The sequence below is a fragment of the Epinephelus fuscoguttatus genome, linkage group LG21 (genome assembly GCF_011397635.1).
Source record: "Epinephelus fuscoguttatus linkage group LG21, E.fuscoguttatus.final_Chr_v1".
In the NCBI taxonomy this organism is placed as follows: domain Eukaryota; kingdom Metazoa; phylum Chordata; class Actinopteri; order Perciformes; family Serranidae; genus Epinephelus; species Epinephelus fuscoguttatus.
In genome coordinates, this window is record NC_064772.1 from 15424683 (window position 1) to 15447262 (window position 22580).

Genomic DNA, 22580 nt, shown 5'->3' on the forward strand with positions numbered 1-22580 from the left:
TGTGATGTCTACATCTTTAAATCATGTTTTTGGGAATCGATCAGTTTTATCTAACAACATAGGCACAAAACACATTTCTCTGCCCTCAGTTGGAAAGTGGCCCCTATGCTCAAATATCTCGCTACTTTTGGTAGCACATCTCTGTCTCCAGCTCATAGCGGTCTGGAAAACATCCAAACATGCTTCACAACAAGATGAAAAATGGAGCCAACACAGAAGTGCCAAAATCTGCAGTTCCTTGAATGGTGTCTTGAGGTTGGTTCCAAGAGCGAGTTATTCCTCATAGACCCCCATGTTAAAATGCTCGACTTTACAGCAGAAATAAACATGTTTACAGCCTGGTACAAAAAACTTTTCTGGTCTCTGTAGCTAATTTCAATATTCATGTCAACTGCTGGGGGAAGTTGAATTGTTATAACTCACCCATTTAAATTTTGGTAAGGCTTAGAGTTATGCACATGGCAGGGCCACGTTGAGTGATGGCTATATTAGTTGACAAGTCACTACCATGGCAACAACACTGGCTAGGTGACGTAACCATGGCGTAACCCCAGATTCACAGATAAACGTAGCCATAGCTATCACGATTTCAGTGTGTTTTCAGCTCATGAAAGTTAATTGCAATGTTTTGGTCACCTAAAAAGTTCTTGCTCAGCCTTTTTGTGGTGCTGGAAGACCCTCTAAGGAGTCAGGTGTTCAGTTTTACCAGTAAGTTCATTTTGTCTTAATGGGTTTAAGCCTGTTTTTCACGAACAAAATTTCATAATAGCATTAGCATTAGCATTATCACAGTTAACCATAGCTGTAAATCAAGGATGTATAGAGAGACCTGGATACAGTGTTAGAGGCAGGACCATGTTCATTTCTATGAGAGCTGCTCAGTGGTGCATGAAGCCAAAAATGGTTAAACTGCCACATATAAAATAACCTGGATGATCCAGGGATGATCGGCACTGCTTCCCCAATGTGCGGCCCATAGAGCAGGCACACTCGAGGCTTCCGCTAGCTTATACGTCTACTTTGGGTTTAGTGCTCTGCTAACTTGAATGGGGATAAAATGATTCAATTGTGCAGCTTTTCTAGACTTTCCAAATATTACTGGACCGAATGGATTAAATCCTGATAGTGAAACGAGCCATTTTTCAGGGGCTTTGACACTCAAAAAAAGACATATCCACTAATTTACAGACATCTCTTTTGCCATTTGAGTCTATGAGAACAAGTGTTTTTGGTCTGCAGTTGTTTGGTCACTACGAAAATTGGCTTGAAAACACAGTGCATTTCCTGGGGGGGCCTGCTGTTAATGCACCGTGCTAACCAAGCTAACAGCTAGCATTAAGGTTAGCTTCACCCTCTCGTCCAAATATTGTCACTTCCGGCTCCAAAAGTCCAAGACAGTGATGGATAAAATGCCAAACTCAAAGCTGAAAACGGGAGTCCACAAGCTAATGGGTGCCGGCCTGGTGGTTACGTCCATTATTTTATTAAGTCTATGGCTACAAGCCTTTGTGGCACATGACCAAATTTAGGGATAAAAAATGTGTAATGTGTAAAGTGTAAAAGTTAGGGGTGATGTGTGATTAACAGATGTGAAGAACTTAGCCTGCAAAGAGAAAGCTGAATTTTTCCACACACAAACTAAAGATGGAGGTGGAGGTGCAGCCATGCAGAATCAGCAAGTCACCAGCAAAATCCAAACTATAAAGACTTTTTTTTAATGAACTGTTTAATTTTAAAACTGTCAAGAGATGAAAAACACCTGAAAATATTGACCTGGTTGTTATTTTTACTTTTGCTCAATCTCTTGGTAGCATCACATTCACTTATGCTTTTGGGCTCTATGTTCCCATTACTCAACTGGTGAGCTGACAAATAGACCAGTCTCTCCAAAACTGGGTGTGTTCCAACAAGACCCCAAATTATATTTACATTAACCACAGCGGCTGAGTGTGCAGTCAGAGGTGACACGTACCATTTGAGGTGGTGCTGGAGGCCACCGCCTTCTCACTGATGTCATTGCGCGCTGATGAGCCCTTGGTCGCCACAATGGTCTCCACCCTCTTCTTCTTCTCAGCTGCTGAACTGGCCTGGGACTGGGTTTCCATGGCGATTGCTCATTCCTCAACACCTCATGGAGACAGGATAACTGGTGGAGAGGAACGTAAAACATTTTTTTGTTTTAAAAGTGTCTTGTAAAAGTGAATCATTTAATTCGAGTGTAGAAATTGAGCTTCTCCTGCTTGATTAAAGAGTTAAATATTTTAACAAAAGAGTGCCTCAAAAAAAAAGACTTGAACACTGAGAACCTTGTGAGAAAAACCTCAGATCCAATCCTCCCTTTTCATGATGCCCAGAGCAGACCATGGGTCAATCCACCAGCTCACCCTGATTTATTTTAACTCAGACCTGCTGGGCTCTGATCCGCTTGTCGGGGGGGGGGGGGTGATCTCCTCATCCGCTAACTGTGGTTAAACATCCAAAAAAAACATAATTTAGCTTACCTTATTTTCAACTATGTCACATTAAACTTCTGACTTCTTGTCAAAAACATAAAAACTCTATAAACATAGCAAGGCGGGACATCCTGACTAGGTTTTATATCTCAGAATAGAAGTAAAGGCAGCTTGTGGATATACTGATAATCCTGCTCGAGCAGTCTTTCCAGAGAGAAAGGAGAAACCTTAAGGGGATACCACAGAGAGAGAAACATTCACAGTCCTGAAAAAACAAGGGTTGTTTGAAGGCCCTTTTGGGAATATCATGGTGCCGGGCAATTTTTCTTTCAAAGAATAAAGGTGGTTCAAGTTAATACTGTCTGTGGGTTTAGAAGGGGTTCAGCCAACAGTCTAGCAGACATGCTGCTCAGTTCAGCACCTCAGAGGCTGTCTACAAACTCGACTCTATCTAGGTCACGGAGGTCTCTGATTATGGAGACAACACGGTGATACACCACAACCGCTCATTTACACAAAGTACAGGACAGCTTCATTTGGTCCAATATCAAGCCTTTACTTAGACGCCATAATTCATGGATAATTACTGGAAATATTTAGTCTGACTAACATCTTTCCAATAGCTTATTACCCAACTGTACTATTTAATTGTCCTCCACCCTATAAACATGCATGGACACAAAGGCCAGCAGTAAAGTCAGCTATAATGCAAACAGAGGAGCTGCTGAAAGTACAAGAGAAGAGAGGGGGGGCTGGTTTTTACCAACTCCCCAAGGAGGGAAGGCGAGGGGGAAGTGGTGAGGGGTAAACTTCAGACAAACACTGTGTGCTTTGTTTGTTTTTTTTCCCCACCCCCTGAAAAACCAGAGTCTGTCATCCATTCTGACCCGACAACAACATCTGTAAGCAATTGCTGGCTTACGAAAAAAAGAAGGGAAAAAAAAAAACACAATGCAATTACTCCCTTACCAATCAAAACAGAATTAAACAAGAGCTCGTCCTCTAATCACTCCCACATGAATACATGTGTAGCCGTCATCCCCAACCAAAGACATTTTTGTCTTACTTGCGCAGAATATCATCTCTGCATGTGTTTGATAGAGTGAATGCTTTCATTTCGCTGCAGCGCAAGTGGGTTAATCGTCAGAATACATGCGGATGCATGTACGTCTGCACACGCATGGTTGTAAGTTTCTACTGAGGTAACTAATCATAGGTGCCACTCATTCACTTTCATCGGCAGAAAGTGAAACAAGAGCAACGATCAAAGAAAACTTTCTCTCTTTGAAACTGTCATTACATCATTCTAATGACTGAACTTGAGCAAAAGCAGCGAAGCGGCGAAAAGAGCAGGGAGAGATCCCACTTTACAGCTGTTCCTAAATAGCTCCCAACATGCTTTGTGTGTGCAGTGAGCATACATGTCTGTGTGTGTCTTCTTGTAGCCCCCCAGGTGAGTCAGAGCAGAGCTTAAAAAGAGCTGAGAGTGCAGCAAATATGAGGGTCAGGATTGGGGTTTGTAGGGGAGGCGAGGAGAAAGCAGGGCATTCCTCTGGTTCGGGCAAATATTCACAAGTCCGAGCCACTGAAGCGTGTCTGACTGGCCTTTTGTGTTCCACTAGGCAGGCCACAGTTCCAAAGCAGCAATTAAAAGCAGGACCTTTTCACCCATAATCCCTCTGACCTGGACGCCCACACTCAATCCTGCAGATGTTCCCGTCTCTGCTTTCGCGTTGCTCATTTTCGCCCCGTCCAACCCTCCGAAAACACTCAGAAACTCACCAGCACCAAGACACTTCCGCCTGTGTTTACATCAGGACAGCGGGGAAAGAATGTTTGTTAATGTGAAAAAGTTTTTCTGTGTTTATCTTTAAAGGTCCAGGATGAAGGATTTATTGGCAGAAATGGTATATGGTATATAACGGTCCTTGTCTACAGAGATCATCGTGTTGCACCGCCATGTTTCTGCAGTAGCCCAGAAAGGACAAACCAAACACTGGCTCTAGATAGGGCTATTCATGTTTTTGCATCATAATCATAACCATCAGGTCTGTTTGTTTTGGAGAGGAAGAGACCTCTGCAGATAATTCAGCTCCTGGTTAAAACCTCCTGAAAAATGAACGCTGAAGAAATCCAAACCAGGAGAAGTTTCAGCTAGTTGCAAACTAATATCCTCAACCGTATACACCACTAATCTCCCTAAATCTTACACACTGTTCCATTAATGTCGGCTTAGGGCCAAAAAATGTTTCGAGCGACTTAACTGTTGCAGAAAAATTTGCAATGTCAGAATAAAATCATTAGTTTTACCGCACTTGGTGCACGCTGCAGTGATCTCAATCATCTGGTGTAGGGTGTCCATAAAACTTAATCCGAGTTTCTTTTTTGCGTACATTCTTAATATTATCCTGAGTTTTAAGTCTTGGCTCATGCAAATAGTAAAGAATAAGTGTGCTCTGTCAAGTGCCAAACAAAAAGCGGCAAAGTGGGTAGACATGAAGGGGGACTCCGGAGAGCACAAGAACGTAAACGGGTCTCGGTTCTCTTGTACTGTGGAAAAGGAAGAGAATCTGGTGGAGTTGTGGAGTGAACAAGAGTCTGTGTTTAATTCAGCATGTATCTGATTGACCAACTAGCACTTATTTTAGTTGAGACTTAATTTTTGAAACAGTTTGCCTCTCATTCCCACAGTCTCCTCCCTCTAAATTAGCAAAGCTAAACAACAGAGTCTGGGTTTGGGAAGTTTTTGCGGACACATAAGGAATTGTCAATATGTCATATTTCTTAAAGGGAGTTTGGCATAATATTTTCTATCAGGAGCAGGATGGGAAATAATTTCTAAAGGAATGTAGCTGTGGTCTTGCAAACAGTGATCCTGCAAGATCCCCAGACTTTGCAAAATCTTTAAGTCAGTGACTAAAAAAGTAACAGATGTCAGAGGGTGTCAGACTTAAATCTTTTCAAAGTCTTTTCAAAGTCTTCTAATGTATGGTGGGCATAAACTGAAAAATCTGAGGGCAGAGATAGTTTGAACAACATTTTCATTTCACACTTTGAACCTTCACTGAAGAAACACTACCCACAAGCGAGATGCAGAAATCAGATTTTTAAATACATTTACATGAGACAGCAGAGAAATAACTACCTGCACCAGTGTTGTGTCACAGAGGCCTGGCACAAAAGAAGGAATTACAAGTAGGCATTGGTTGCTGTTGTTACCCAAAATAAATGTTAATTTCATATTAATGTCTTTCCCATGAAATGTCTGTCCTACACCCAATTAGAGAAGAGAGAAAGAGGGTGTATCTTTATTTGTGCTCAACTGTAATCCTTCCACACAGAAAGGGAGGCGATTAAACAGGTTTAAAATACCACAATTCAGACTGTTCCCCCAGAAAAAAAAAGAGAAAAAACATTCTTATTTTATAAGCACATTAAGCAAATCAATTTAACATAAATTATACGCCTTGGTGACAAAGGCACCGAGTTGAAAGTCATCTGCAAATTGTACACATCAAAGTGAAAGACTAAAATAAACTTTTGCCTTTGATAGAAAAAAAATCAGTTTTTTTCTTCATGCGAGCTTAAACGGCTACTAACGCTATCAAAAATCACTGCCTTTTGTTATTTAAAGGCTCCGTCTTTACAAGCTTAATTCTATGAAACTGCTTAAGGTGTACCTCCTATTCCACTGCACTCTGTCATTAGGGAGGATTTGCAAATGCATGGCGCACACACAGGCACGCACACATACACACACACAGAAACGGTGGGACATTTTTATATAAACTCTTGAAGTGTCTTCTTAGATTTGGCAACCCCCCCCTCACAGACGGGGTACTGTATTTGTGTTCATTTCATTAGGGCGACTGTTCAGTGTCGAGGGCCCCCTGAGGGGGGAGACTGGCAGCGCCACAGCATTCATCATCATTACATCAGCGACCACCGAGATCTGCTATCTTAGGCTTATCAACACGGCACAAACGCAGCGCAGCGCGGCGAGTTAGAGGGGAGGGGAGAGATGGGAGATGGAGACGATTGAGGGAGATTGTGAGCAAAAGTGGGATAAGAGGGGGAGAAAATGAATGGAGGAAGGGAGGAGCATGAGACTGTGTGTGTGTGTGTGTGTGTGTGTGTGTGTGTGTTCATGTATCTGTGCATGCATGTGTGTGCGCCTCGCTGTGCCCCTGCATGCCTGCACATGCTTTCCTGTGTGTACAATGTGTGTTTTTGCACATTTCGCAGCTATGCCAACAACATTAAGGGCTCCTGCACAGCTGGAATAACTAAAACACTGAGGGGCAAAGAGGGAGGAGTTGCCGGAGCCCTTCAGCGAGATTAGCTGAATCTAGCAATAAAACAGAATGCGCTGGCTCAGGCTGCATGTGTTTGCATTGGATAAGGTCAGTGAGGGGATGAGGCCCCTTAAGGAGACAGTGGAAGTGCTTGCTGGTGGTTAGAGGACCTGTCATGGGTTCAAAATCCCCACTGAGGAGGTGTTCTGAAACTCAATGGCTCTCAGAGGAAACCACATACTTAGGTTTCCATGCTGTGCACTTATGGCTTGCCCTCGGCCCTGGAAGGCAAAGGGGAAGAGGGGGGGATTGGGGATTTGGTGTTTGTGGCTCCCATTCACCAGTGAAACTTAACATTGTGCCCAGATGGCACTAAGTCTGGCCTACAGCTGATGGGGACCAGCCCCTCAAGTAAGGGCCATTTAGCAGGAATTAGTCACACCCCGCCACACACACTCATATCAAATCACAGATATGCACATGCAAACTGGTTTAGTGCGAGGCCCTCTCACCCTTTTGTATGCTGTGACATGGTTGAGCTGTTCAGATCGTCAGTCATTTGCATGTTTCTGTATCATCCTACAATGATGTATGAGTCCTACTTTTTACAGCTGCGTTGTAAAACTTCAAGTTGATGCATTTATTGAGATGATTTATTGGTTCATGCTTTGAATCAGTAAATCATCTTGTAAATACTGCATGGGAAAACGAATGTATGTTTTATGCTTTTTCTGCAGTAATATTTTACAAAATACCTACCTGTCTTTAATTTAGCTTCACACCTGAGGTAACACATCATAATAACATTCCCTATGCCAAGGGTGTAGGTGTCATTTTAAAATTAGGGTGGGGGCACACACAAATTTGAGCATCAAACACTTAATTTCCTGCATTTTGGTGAAGTTTTATGCCCCATTTTGTGCCCTTTCTGCATCAATTTATGGTGTAAATGTCTTGTCAAAATAAAAGCCCCCTACTACTTTCATGTTTCTACTGGGGGAGGGACAAAAACATCTACACCTATGATCTCAGCAAACAACGTGGGCTACTTTCACAAGTGCACTGCACAACATTTGAATAGCAAAGGCCTGTGCAAATGAGGAGTGTTTGTATTTTTTGTCAAGGGCAAACAGTGCAACACAGCCCATCAGTTGCTTTCAGCGCAGCTAATAAGATTATCCTCGTGTGCGCCTTGGTCCCTCAGACCTCTCCACTTGAGATGCTTTGGAGGGCTGGTGAGGGACCCTGTGTGTTGCACAGCAGAATGAGCCGAGCGCATCTTACATTCCTGGGTAACAAACCCACACGATGTAATCGTAATGCTTACACGATGCTTCTTTTGCATTCGCTACCCAGTAGATAAGGGGAAAATAAAGCACGTGCCACAATGGAAATCTTGAGCGTTTTCCCAGCAGCCCCTCTTGCTTATTAGATTGTTTATTTATTTTGACTTTGCATTTGTTCGCGAGCCACTTGTGTCAAGGCAAGTGGGGCTGTGAGGCGTGAGACAATGGATAATGCAGGCAGCTTTGTTGCACTGGTGGCCCAGTTATGCGGTATTGGTTTCCCCTGCTCTCCTCTTCATTCATTTTCTTCCCCTGCTGGTCTTTGTTTGATCAGACACTTTTCCTGATTTGTGAGAAGGAAAAGATGCTTGTTCAGCCGTTTACAGGAGGCCGACGCAAACAATGCAGCCTATTACTTCAGCAAAATATCATGACGGTCCTGGGGAAGAAAAGACAAACATTCTTCTCTATGCACAAGTTTTTTTTGCCTTGAACTTGCAGAGATTAAAAGTTAGTATGATTACAAATACTTTCCCCCACTTTATAACTTTGCTTGTATCCACAAAGCCAATTGAAATTCAGTTTACTATTGAATCTGTTGTTGCAACAGCCACCACGCTCTACAACTAAGGTTTCCATTCGAGTGGCCCCTGCACATGGCACCCGCTGTAAAGCAAAAGGGAGTGAGGTCTGTATCCTGTCAGTGGGCCTCTCATCTCCAGTGAAAACAGCCTTGTGTTTGCGGAGGCATTCTTCATACAAGGCTTTAGAAAGTACTTCGCACGATGCCACAACCAGAGCGCGACAACAACATCCTTCACTGTGCTTTCGCAGTGAAAGAGTACATGTTAACGCTGCGCGCTGCCTTGTTTGAGAGCACAGTTCCTATGTAATGCGTGTGTGTGTGTGAACGCGGCACAGGGAGGAAGAGGGACTGTTTCGACTGTGTTTGAGAGTGTGTGAGCCTTGCCGCTGTGTATAGGAGTTGGATGCACCAGGTGCTCTATACGCCTCTCTGTATGCAAGTGCGATCACTGTGCACAGAACATAAATAAGAGAGGGGACCCCAGGGAGGGGATGAGTGGAGGAAGAGAAATTCCTGTACTGATGAAAACCTCACACACATCTCTCCCTGCCGCCTCCTCCTCATCGCACATGCACTCAGGGAAGGATCAAGCAGACGGATGGTCCTGTGTGAGTGGAGTGGCGGCAGACAGGGCTTTGACAGAAGGCCTTCACACTTAGACTTAGACAGAGGAGTGAAACAAAGAGTTATTTGAGGTGACTAAACTACTGAGAGCAACCCAGGGCTGTGCAGCCACAGGTTACAGGGTCATTGCACTGCACACTTGGACTTCAAGTTCCCCTTCTTTTCTGTTTCACTTACTTCATGCTCACTCCCTCTCCTTCTCTCCTCCTTTCTATCTCCCTTTCCTTCATTCCTTTGTGTCACTGGGATAAGTGTTGGAGCGGAGTGAGTCAGTGCTGCCATGTGATTAATGACGGGCCCTGGCGTCTCCGGGGCCGAACACTAACAACAGCCAGGGGGCAGCGCGATAATGCACAATAATAAAGCCAGCAGACAAACAGCCAGGCAACGCGAGGCCTATTAGCTAGCCCCATCAGGACGGCTAAGTGAGAAATTAGCCCTTCCCAAGCTCCGCCACAATTCATCAAGTGCTGCCCCTGAATCCCCCCTCAAGAAGTCATAATGTTTACTTAAAGACTGGCCTCGATGCCCCAGCGGCGAGCTTTATTGGCTCTTATTAATTCCCGCTCTGGCCCTTGCGGCCATGCCATTTAAACTGAATTAAAGGGGTGAAAATTGGATGAGATGAAGTTGTCTTGGTGTTTGGCTCTCGCATGATAAAGCCGGACCTAAACAGAGGGAGACTTGGAGAGGGAAAAAAATAAGAGGGGAGGGGAAAACAAATCGGCATGTAAAGGAATGCTGAATGAAGCTGTCCTGAAATGTGCCGCAGTCAGTCAGAGGAATGCAGGGAGAGAGCGGGAGGGGGGGGAAAGGAAGAGAAAAGGGAGAAATGGCATCGCTTTAATGCTAGACTTCCTGTGTGGATGGGAACAGATCCAAGAGGGTAACACTGGGTCACACATTCCACAGATGCAGAAGTGATTCTGTTGTATCTTTGCATTCTGCTTATCTTTCATCGCACAGGTTGAAAAAATACCGTAAAATAAGGTCACTCTATCAGCACTCCAACCTTATTTCAACATGTCAGTGATGGACAGGGAGCGAGAGGGGAGGGAGTACACTCAACACAAAGTACGTGCCCTTAATGAGGTGGCTCTGCTGGTCTTCACATAACAGAACAATGAATCACACTTATAAAAAGCAATGATGAAATGGGCCAATTTTATCAGCTTGGTCAAATTACCCATTATTTTGAGCTTTTATATTATCTAGTGCTGAAACGCTTAGTTGATAAGTCGAATCAATTAGTCATTTATCCAAAAAAAGCAAAACATTTGCTGGTTCCAGCTGTTAAAGGAAAATTACTCACTGGTCTCTGTTTTACTAAACATCTTTGGGTTTTGGTTATTTCTAATAATGGATAGATTACTGATCGGGGGCCCAAAATGTCAGGGGCCCACCTGGTCTTCATCTGTACAAGGTTTCTCAAATTAACACGTACCAACCAGAAGGAGACTCAACATGGCCACAAGGAGATGCAAAGCAACTGCAAAGAGTTACAAAATAACTACAGAAATGGTAAAACAACCAAAAAGACACAAAATGACCTCAAAGAGACTTAAAACAACCAAAAAGAGGCACAAAATGACCTCAAAGAGAAACAGAATGACCCCAAAGAGACACAAAATGACCTCAAAAAGACACACACTCACTAAAAAGACACAAAATGACCCCAAAGAGACACAAAATAACCAAAAGAAAGACACAAATGACCTCATAAAGACACAAAACCACTAAAAAAGACACAAAATGACCATGAAGGTGACACAAAATGACCTCAAAGAGACACGAAACAACCAAAAAAATATACAAAATGACCCCAGATAGACACAAAAAAACCAAAGAGACACAAAATAACCTCAGAGAGACACAAAATGACCTCAGACACAAGCAAAACCTCTAAAAAAGATACACAATGACCCTGAGAAGACACAAAATGACCTCAAAGAGACTTACAAGGCCCAAAAAGACACAAACTGACCTCAGAGACACACAAAATGACCCAAAGAGACACAAAAGGATGAAAAAAAGAGGCAAAACCGCCACAAAGTCTGTGTGTCTTGTAGGAGTAGGAGAGGTGATGGGGCCTTTTGCATATCTGTGCCCAGGGACCCATTGTTTCATAATCCACCCATGCTTCCAATGGGCACTTTTCACTAGTTTCTGACCTTTCATACACTAAATAATTTATTCATTTATAGAAACAGATTAACTGATAATATTAATATTCCCAACAGTTTCATTTTGCCTTTTTGCGGTTGCTATTTTATAAGCTTTTCTATCTCTTCCTGATGTATTCATTTGTAACCACAACATCATGACTGGTTCCCTGGCCCACATGCAGGTCTGTAAGTAAGTCTCATCCATGTGAACTGTAGGTCTGCGTTGCAGGATTGGCGGCAGGCGAGAGTGTGTTCTATAGAGTAGTATGGAGTATACGGCAGCGGAGGTGTGAGATCAAAGACAGCTGAGGCTCAGAGGGAGTCCCGGAGACTTCTAGCTCCCTGACGGCTCTCCCAACGGCAGCGTCGGGAGACAACTCTCTCCCTTCACTTTCATATCAGCCACAGAGCCCCCCCATCCCTTTGCGCCGGCTCGTAGGCTCCACACACACACGCACACACACATGCACAGGGAGTCTCAGAGGATTTGGCAGTGCTGCAAAACCTGTACCCCACCTACAGCAACACTCCTCCACACAGCTACACACACACATGCTGTTGCTCATCAGAAACCCATGCATCAGAAACACGCAGCTGAATATTTTGGATTTTGAAAGGCTGAGTTCGGAGGAAACTCTCTTGCTCTTCCAGTTAAAGAGACTCACGCAACTCAAATACCGACACCACGCAACACTGCAATGAGCTGCCATAAACCTCCCAGCGCTGCCAAGTGCTCAACAAAAAACTTCCCATAAACTCCAAAGAGCACAGTCACAAAATGGCCCCCTGAAAATCCCCGGCATAAAGAGTGAGGAACAAGACTGTCATTAGACAGGCAGCCCCCTCAGGCCCGCCGACTTGATCGCGAGGAAGCCAAACATCTGGGTGCATTTATTCGTTTCAGCTGTTTGCAACCCCGCCTCGAATAAATCTGGGAGCTGTAACACCATTGCTTAGGACAGCTCCTAAACAAACATGCTCAACGCTCGCCACCTCACTCACTCACTCACTCCACACGCCCCAGCATCCCAAGCAAAGCCGAGGCCGGCTAACGCAGGCAAATAAATTCGTGGAGGAGGAGGCCTTAATTGGAGCATTTGACGGGTGCCTGGGGTTAATTGGGAAGCATGGAGAGCAGCTGGCTCCACGGTGGAAGTTGAGACAGGGATAATAAGTTCACCCTCTGCAGGAGAGACAGTTAGTGATGAATCAGATCAGAGGAACAGTGTACAGTGTAATCATCCTCACATCTCCCCTCCTCCACCCTGCTCTCCTGACAAGCAGAGACAACCTGGCTCCCAGCTACGCAATCTGGCACCTATCACACACGACTGGCGGATCACCCGGCGACACTTCACACACACACGTTCATTCAGCTAATCACTCACACACACAATAATTCTTACCTCTAGGACACGGAACCTAGTTTATCAGTTCGCCGGTCGATGTATGTAAATCTCTCCAACAATGTGTGTACTAATGGCTTATTACCCCGCGTTAGCTGGTTTGCATTGATCTCTACGCCAGAGGGAGACGGGGAAACTAGAGCAGTTCGCTGCTCATATGTACCGAGCAGGACTATAATCACATCCCAGCTTGTTTCAATAAAAGCAACATTAGCATAAACCATCTCAAACACACTAAAACCTTCACCCCTGCTCGGTCCGTGCAAGAAAAAACTTTCCTGGATTACAGGGTAATCAGGGCCATATGGGATGGGTCGGCATAACTTTGAGTGTCTCTCTGAAGTAGATTGTCTCCGCAGATTATGACTCTCTAAATGAGAAAACTAGTTTTTTTTCCAGAGGAGCAAATCTTTAGCCAGGGTATATAGAGAGAGGAAAGATTCTCTCGGGAAACTAGTAGCTGCAAAGGGTTTTGCTAACACCAAACTGAGTTCCTTGTGCTGGGAGGGTGGCTGAGGGAGCATTTGGGGGCTGAAGGAAGCCCAGGTAGAGTCATAGGCAGTAATGGGAGGAGACAGGGACTTAGAGCGCCACACAAAAGCCAGGCTTTATAAATAATTCCAAAAGCTAACAGGATCCCTTGTATGTGTGAATCTGTGAAATACATTCACACATGAATGCGCACACACCCGCAGATACACACACACACACACACACACACACACACACACACACACCCCGCCACCAGGGGGAATAGGTTATTCACACCGCTGCTCCACCGGGGCTGTTGTGAGCTCGACCTGCCTGGATTGGTAAATTTGGGTGAATATCTTTCTTGCATAGATGATGCAAGAAAAAAAAAGGAAAGCAAAAGGTCCATTTCAGCAACACACACACTCACTCACTCATAATGCAGGGCAGCAAAGCACACCGGAGACCTGTCTTGTAAATCTCTTTGTGAAAGCAGCTTTGGGGGGTAGACAGGGGCTTACATACTGAGCCCTGAGGTAGAGCTACAGACTCCACTCCCTCTAACCCCCCCATGGTCTTTCTCCCTCTCCCACACACATACTCTGCGCTCCTCTCTCTTCCTTACTTTTCCGTCTACCCCACATTTCCTGCCCTCCTCTCACCTTATCCATCGCTCCCTCCCTCCCTCTATTCCTCCCCTCTCCCCTCTCTCCTCCCCTCTGTCCCAGCCCGGCCTACAGAGCGCCGGTCCTTTAGCCCTGCAGGCTCCCGTGGCGTTGCGGTGACTAATGTCCTGCCTTTGCTCAGACAATGAGTTTGAGACTGAGCCGGGGAAAGTGTTGAGGAGGGAAAAAGACTCCAGCACCTTTTGACAAATGGAACCCTTCGCACTCCCGTGCCCACTGAGGGAGGCTTTACAATGTCGCGCTCCACGCTCCACGTCCTCCGAGGGACGGCTGCAACCCGCAAAGCCGCATCTGGGGGAATATAATGAATTCTTTGGGAAGTCTAACCTGGCTTTCTTCATGAATAAGATATATTTCCAAAGCATGTCGACCCCTCTTAATAAAAACACCAGTCTGGCAGGAATAGCCAAAGCCGTTTTAGGGCCCCATGTACACGTTAATATTTCTGTTTCTCTATAAATTTTCTCGGGCCCACTTTTTTCCAGGCCTGTCACTGCAAGGCCGGCCCTACATTTTCCCTGGAAGCTGGAGGAGCCATGATGACAAACTGTCATTAAAAGCGGCTGGAGTCCCTCTCTTTCAAGGAACTCAAACTCTTGGACGCTCCCCTCCTCTTCCCCACGCACCCTACCCCCCATGCAACCCTGAAAGGAACTGGGCTTTGTCTGAGGAGCAAAGGAGAGAGGAATCCCCCCCCTCTTCAACCCTGCCTCCCCTCCCCAAACCCTGTTCCTCACTCCCTGCGGAGTATTGTTAAAACACAGCCCCCTCTCTTTCCGCGGCCTGGGCTCTTAAAACAGCGTGCTTTGCATGAGAAAAAACGATTAGTCTTCAAATGCTGCGCTGTCAAAGGAGGGCTCTTTCAGGTTGGGGCAGAAATTTGCTCAGATAGTAGAGTTCCTCTTTTGTTTTTCTAAGATGAGGCATTATTAGAGCCAGGGTCTGTTAGCATTCATTGCTGAGAAGAACACACTAGAGGGGTTTATACGGGATGCCCGCCCACCACCCCCTCTTTTTCCAACTTGCCCCAAGTCCGCAGCAGACGGAAATGAAGGAGTAGAGTGGGGGAAGAGGTACTCATCTAAACATGTTTGGAGAGGAGAGAGAATGTCTGGGCATGTGCTTCTTTCAGGTATTAACCTTGGGATTTACATTTGACATTCAAACAATAGTCCCCTCCTTGACCTCCACTCCAGGATGCAGCAATACTCAGGGATAACTCTCACTGAAAGACAACCACAAGCAGCATGGGATTGCAAACACATGGGGTTCACATTGTGAGCATTATTGCATGACAATGCATAACTTAATTACTGTTGTAAAGGCAGGAGTTTTGTTTAGAAAATGCACAGCCAACAACATTGCTTTTTCTTGCCTAGTTCAAATAATTCAAAAAAGAAGAGTGTGCGCACTTGGAGTAGACAGAGCCTGACTCATGGCTTCACACATCAAGAGGCAGGGGTAAGTGACAGATCATTGTTCACAGCAAGCGGCCAGTTCATCTGTCCCCGATCACCACCCCGGACGAGAAAGCACAGACCCCCTCACGGATGCCACAACCGGCTCCCATCAAAGCTGACACAATGCCACATCTGCAATAACAGCCCCGGCCCCAGGAAACTCTTTAGGCGCTCAATTTTTACACACAGCCCACAAGCAAATGGGCCTCAAACCAAAGCACTTCACCTCTTGCTGCAATACTTCACACCGCAGACTTAAAGACGTTTTTACGGCAGCTACAGCAAACAGAGGAGGGGACGAGCAGCGTCCACATGCAGGCGTGACCCTGTCCTGTTTCTCCTCAAGCGTGTGAGAAAAGAAAACGCAGCCGCGGGCTGGCACACTCTGCATTCTCGCACACACACCGGTGTATTTGCAATAAAATTTACCATGACCTACAACGGGGCTTATGTAAAGCTGTCAAACACAACTTAATCGATCGTAAATTCAAATCACTTGATTTAAATTTACAGTTTTTTACTCTTTTTTTTTTCCTTTTTTTATTGCCGTCTTTGGTGCCTCGCTCTGGGAGAGCAGTTGACCAGACTAATTGTCAGGTCCAGTTGGAGTTTCCAACAGGCCAGAGCCATGGAAAACAAACCAGCCCTCTCTCAGCCACTGCTAAGGCAACTTGAGCCCTACTTTTTTTCCTCCCATTTCTTATTTCTTCAGACAGATGAAAAAAAAGTTGCTTCCACAAGAGAGGGAAGGAAAAAAAGAGACAAAATAAAAACTGAACATGCATGTTTGGGTATGAGTGACAGAAGAAGAAACAGAGGCAGAGAAGTGTATATGAGCATGTACATGCATGCAGTCTGAGTGTGGTGTGGTGTATGAATGCAAAAGCCCCAAGTGTATTAAGATTCCAGAATGTGTGTAATATACATATCTAAAATTACAGTGGGATATCTCGAGTCTCACGCCCTCTTCATCGCCACTTTCCCCACATCGCCTTATCCAAAGACATCACCCGGCTTGAAAGGTGCCTTTAGCAGGCTCCTTGAAGCGAGGAGCGAGGGTCCCGCTCTGGGACAATGATGGTTGAGGTGGAGGGGAGCCGGGGGAGCAGGAACACATAGCATATTAAATCTGCTGGCGGAGCTGGGTCGTCCGCGCGGAGAGCCAGAGAGCCAGATCTGAGGCATGCCCTGAAGGGATGGCTGGGCCTGGGGATTAGGAGGCCAAGGAGAAGCCCTCACGCGCCCGAAGACCCCTTCTTGTCTCTGCTCGCACGCAAATGCATCCAGACGTTTTGACGCTTCTCAGGTTTGCCATCTCAGCCCAACTTTTCATAGCACTCCTCCGCGCCTCGCAAAACCACACCAGCGAACACACACACACACACACACACACCCGCTCTCATGCACAGCCTTTTTTTCCCTCAATCACTACCTCTGCCTGACTTGTCCTCTTTCTTTCCCCACTGTGTCTGTTTCATTTGATGTCAACATATCAAAGTACCAAATCATCAAAGTGAGAGATTTCTTTTGGGGGCCATCTACTCAACTACGCCAGTTATATGCAAGGGAAGCAACCAAATTACACAGGGAATTACTCCAAACTTTCACTGGTCAGGTGGTTCCTGTATATTTAAAACTTATAATAATCCTCATTATTTACACCTCTGTGTGGCTCCTGTAACCTCCCAAGACACAGGATAAAATGGGACAAACACCTGCAGGAAAACAAGTGAGCTAACACTAAAAATAAACGACAGTCTTCATTATCTTAAGGAAAATCAACTTCCTCATGTTACCCTCATTTTAACAAAACATTTGCCACCTCTTTGAGAGCTTCAGGTCGCAGCATTAGCACAACAACACACCTCATTAGGGCCTCTTGCATACAAGCCTGATAGCAGGTATTCTTCCTGCGGGGTGTAAAAGGCCTGAGGACACAACCTGCCTTTAGCTGTGAATGCAAGACCCCTTAAAAAGAAGAGAGGGCCATACCTCAAAAGCTAATAGCATGTCATCCCCCTGCATTAACATGACAGGAACTTATTCTGCCAGGTCGCCAGGTCACGGGTGTACCGGGCTCGTGTCGCTGTGCATAATTTTACTTAAAGGAGTGCTTAAAGTTGATAAAAAAGCACGCTGCTGCTATCTGACGGAGTGACTCCTGCAGAGGGGAGCGATACCCGGCTGCTCCTCACGCGTGGAGCTGGAGGAGCAGAGAGCGGCTGTGATGCATCTCTGCTGGCTACAGTAAGCGAGTGGCTCTGAGCTGTGCATCTCATTCCAGCAGATTAGCATCTTAAACACTGCTGCATTCATCACCGCTGCTGCATCATAATGAGACAAAGTGCTTTTTTTTTTGGGAAAGGTGCACCTGTCTGACATCAGTATCCCCCTCTGTAGCGTCCTTTAGGTAAAAAGTATTAGTACTAAAACTGTTAGGTATTTTTATTTAATATTCATACATATTTTTTATTGGATTTTGCATTTTTTCATAATGTGAAGCTTTAATATGTCACATTATTAAAACATTACTGACACTCATGTCAAAAAACAATAATTAAACATAATTATGTTTAAAGTTAAAAGAAAGAATATTAAATTTAATTTAATCACTTGCAATTTAAATGTCATGGAAAATGTATCATATTTATATTTTCTATAAATAAAATCAGACGCCATCCTAATTTTGCCCTCAAGTAGAAATAATACAGGGGTGATCAAATGGTATTTCTAAGTATGTTTATTTCAAAATGATTAACAAGCCACAAAAAGCAACACATGCAGGGGAAAAAATGTGCAGCCCTGTTTGTAAAATCTCATTAAAGATAATTACATTATTCTCATGATGTCATTTTAAAATATAAAATATTAAGCTTTAAATCTGAGTGAGGCCTGACCCGTCTGTTCATTCTTTTCCACGTTAACTGACATGACAGTGATTCATTTCCTACCTACAGGCCCTGTGAAATGTTATTTTGTTATTACAAATAAAATAGGGGAAATATTAAATGACACTTTATGGGACAGTCCCTTTTTTATTTTATTAGACAAATGTAACCAGGACCTGCAGAACCTCTCGCTCGGAGCCAAATCCACAGTCAGAGATGAGTGATGGAGCAGCCTCATAAAAACAGCTAAAAGGAGATTTTTATCTGTGTGAACTTGTGCTGTTAAACATCTTATTTGGTGTGTTCGCTCACTGCTCCGTCTCAAGGCAGCCAGACCTGCGTTAATAATTTGCCAAGTGTCAAAGAAATAAAAAAAAAAGAAAGAAAAAAGAAAAAGGAGGATTTGAGCTACACCGCATGGTTGAGCACCTCGGACCCTCGTCGTCTGTATGAAACCCGAGAGCAGACAAGCAGATAAAATGTGGAACAGCTGGCGAGGACAGGAGGGAAAGTTTCAAACAAATATCCGCACATGTGGAGGCTCGGGGGCTCTCAAATGTTTTCATGTCCTGGACCCCCAAAAATGAACACACACACTTCTGTTATAGAGATTTTTTTTTTTTACACAACTCCATGTAAGATGTGAGTTTGTTTTTTTTAGTGCTGATTTTGTTTTTCAATGAAAGGCTGCCTATGAAAAGAACAAACATGTGATTGTATTAGCTCTTTCTGACTATTTTTAATTACAATAAATCCAGTGAGCTCTAATAAACTAAATTACAATGACTTTACAACCTTTCTAATTTTGCTTGGGGCCCCCATAAAACTCACATGGACCCCCGCAGGGCCACAGAGCCCACTGTAATGGGCTTAAATTTCTCTGAGCACATGCCTTCAAACACGCCATGCTGTATCCTTACACATTTTTCTCCTCTTAAAAAGGTCAAGCACAAATAATTTTAAAAGCATCTCATGCAAATTAAAGACTGAAATTAAAAAACATCCTGCTTCTAAATGTTTAGACTCTGTCATGTTTCAGATGCTGACACTTGTTAAATAAAAAAAATGCAGTGGAAACACAGGGAATTCACCTCACTGGCATTAAGCAGTTTTCACTTGTTTAAAATATAAGCTCAATGCAAAATCTGAGACTGAATGGATGGATTTTTTTTTGCAGTACAAATATGACTTTGTATTAATAAACTTTTACATTTTGAAATAAATATTATAAAGCAGTGATGTAGAAATGTTTACAATGGTTATAGAATTAAATATGTCTAATGTCAAAGGTCAAGGCAGAGGGTCAGTCCCAGGCTTGGCTGGATTTATAAAGTAAAATAGTGTGTGAGCATGTGCATGTAACTGTTTCAGTAAGTCTGCACAACTCTTAACAGGATAAACCGAATCAATAACAGACACTGAAATATGATCACACATGCACATAAATATGCATGCCCCCCCCCCCTCCCCTCCTCCTCCTCCTCCCCCCACGCGCGTTTCTTTAGGCAAAAGTCCAATAAAGTTTCTGCACAAGTTCATAAAGTTTCAGCTTAAACTCCCAACAGAATTACACGTGTTCTCTCCTCTCTCGTGACACGCCAAAAAAAATCCAAAAAGCAAGTTTTCCATTGACTTTACGCAACTTCACACTAGTTTAAAAATGCACATCTGTCTGTGGGATACTTGTTAAGTGTGCCATCCGGGGTTTCTAACAACCAACACTTATTTCACAGAGCATAAATCACACACACCCAGGCCAAGTGTAACACAGGCTCTGCTGCGTTTTCGGGCTCTTTTCGGGAAGATCCAACATCGAAGCTTTTCATCGTTGTTTTTTTTTGTTTTTTTGTTTTTTTTTAAAAAAAAGAAGCTGGCGTTTCGCACCAGTGTTTCCTCTCTTAATCCACTTCATGTCTGCATCTTAACTTGTATGAAATTTTGAAATGTGAAACCTCAGAGTCTGAGGCTGCGTCTCCAAACTTCCAAAGTGGACAAATAAGCGCAACAATGTGTGGAAATTTTAACAGATTACTTACTTCTTTCTGGGTGATTTCCCCCTCTTGTTCTTGACTTTATTTTATCTTCACAGAAACAAAAAGAAAAGATGTGTCTTCTTTCTTCGGCGTCTTCTCTTCCTAAGTTGCAGATGTGCCTCTGGAGTTGCCTGGGACTTTTTTTTTACGCTTCAACTCCAACTCCAAAGCGGCGCTGCCAGAGTTTTTCCTCTTGCCCGTCTTTCTCCTCCTTCTCACAGTTTGCTGTGTCCAACCACCGCCGGACCAACACCATCAGCCTGCCGATAATATCTGCCGATAGCAGACCGCAGATGTGCGTAAAAACAACATAAGCGTCTGAGAAGCGCATGGAGAGTTGTTATTACATTTAGTGCGCTTTTTCGAGGAGAAGAGAGAGGGCGAAGTGTGGGACTCCAGCTGCTCCTTCCCTCGCTTGACTCCTCCCTTCGGATTGCTCCCTCCTTTACTCACTGCCTCCCTCCTTTTTTTAGTTTCTGTACCCCTCTCTTTCTTCCTTCCTTTTTTTCTTTAAACCAACATTTTTTAACTTTAATCCCAGTTTGTCCCAATATCCCAATTTATGGAGCATTAACCAACATTAAACTCTATTTACCCACTTTGCTATTTTTCACATATCACACAAGTCTCCACCTGATCCAAGTAAGAACATTTAAAAAATATAAGTTTTCACAAAGAAAACAGTACCATTGTGATCATGTTTGACATCATTCTCCTGTTTATTTTCTCCTTGTCTGTTCATGTAACTTAGTTATGAGTGTTTGAATGAACCTGGGTTGGTAATGGATGACATTAAAGACTGTTTTTGGGTTTTATAAAGAACATTATGATTTCTTGCACCAGTCCTGTGCAACATAAACATGAGCTGCCAGTCACTTTTCACAAAAGTTTAAACAGCAGCATGTGCTCTGTGCACATTTACATACAGCTCTGTAATTAAACTTCTATGTGACATTACATTCAGCAAAATGTCAGCCTGCATACGTCTAAAAACATTCACATTAAATGAAATACATGCAAGGGTGCAGGTTTTGTTCCAACACTGAGGGGGCCACATATGAAATTGGGGTTTGGGGGTCCTCTGCCGGAAAATTTTGAGCATCAAACACTTAATTTCCTGCATTTTGGTGAATTAAAATGTCCCAGTTTGTGTTGTTTCTGCATCAATATTATTTAAATATCTTGAATTTTCTCAAAATAAAAGTCCTCTATTGCACATGGTCTAAATATTAAGGGGGGCATGGCCCCTGCATGCCCCCCAAAATCTACACCTATGAATAATTTTGAGATACATTGCTAAAATATTAATCCAGCGTCACATGAGGATGAGCAAGCAAATATTTGTTTTGCAATTATGACAGGATTTCTTATAAGTAATTAAATTAAACAGAAAGGTTTGAATGACTTTTTGCTCAGGCCTTTTTCTCAATTACCCACCTTTAAAAACCCTAATCTGCATGATTGGAGCTCAGATATTGGAAACTGTCGATTTATGAGCGCTAAAACAGTCCCCTGGGCTCAGCCTTCAGAGTGATACCTAATGCTGCGGTAAAGCAGAGGGAAGCCTTCCTGTAGGGTTAGGTTATAATCAATATACATAATCAATATACAGGGAAATTATGTGGTAAGAGAGGTCTTTAGGGTGCTGTTTCAATCAATGAAGAGGTGGGAGTTTGGAGAGGAAAATCACCGGTTAATCGTTTAACCAGGATTTGAATGTGTGTGTGTGGCCGAGAGGTCAAGTCCGTCACAACATAGTTAGTGTGTTTATCCTGATTGTAACACACATCCAATTAGCTGCTGCTGCAAACAGAGAAGTCTGTGACTTAAAGGAATTTCCTGTTTTTAAAAGAAGATGTTTTTTAAGTCAGTTTCTGATTCTTATTATGCAAATAAAGTCGGCATTGACTAATTACTGCCTTAATCAATCAGAGCCTGAGATCTTCTGTCACAGCTGTCAGCATCTTTGTCATCAATAAACCTCCAAATGTTTGATTCTGATTTTGTCAAGATATGAAGATGGATTTTGGTTGTAAAATTTGGACGACTCTGGTGACTCTTTGAGGAGCTATTTCAACTCATGTGTCACATTAATAAATCTAAAGATACAAATGCATTTTTCCTTATGATCCATAAAATGTCAAAATAAAAGCACAAGTGTTTAAATGTGATGATTTTAACTTAAAATCTGGGCATAATTAATACGGTTATGAGCTTAAAAAAGCAA

At 43.6% G+C, this 22580-nt stretch overlaps 1 protein-coding gene across 1 annotated transcript in view; it reads right to left on the reverse strand.

The window, feature by feature from the left end:
- gli3 (GLI family zinc finger 3) overlaps window positions 1-20768 on the reverse strand; it is a 122940-nt gene extending 102172 nt beyond the window's left edge. Inside the window, exons 1-2 of the mRNA XM_049565152.1 lie at window positions 20357-20768; window positions 1973-2146 (exon numbers count right to left, since the gene is read on the reverse strand). Of these exons, the coding sequence (XP_049421109.1) occupies window positions 1973-2105 (133 nt within the window). The 5' untranslated portion in view covers window positions 2106-2146; window positions 20357-20768. The remainder of the gene's footprint in view (window positions 1-1972; window positions 2147-20356) is intronic.
- Between the last annotated feature and the right edge of the window lie 1812 nt (window positions 20769-22580).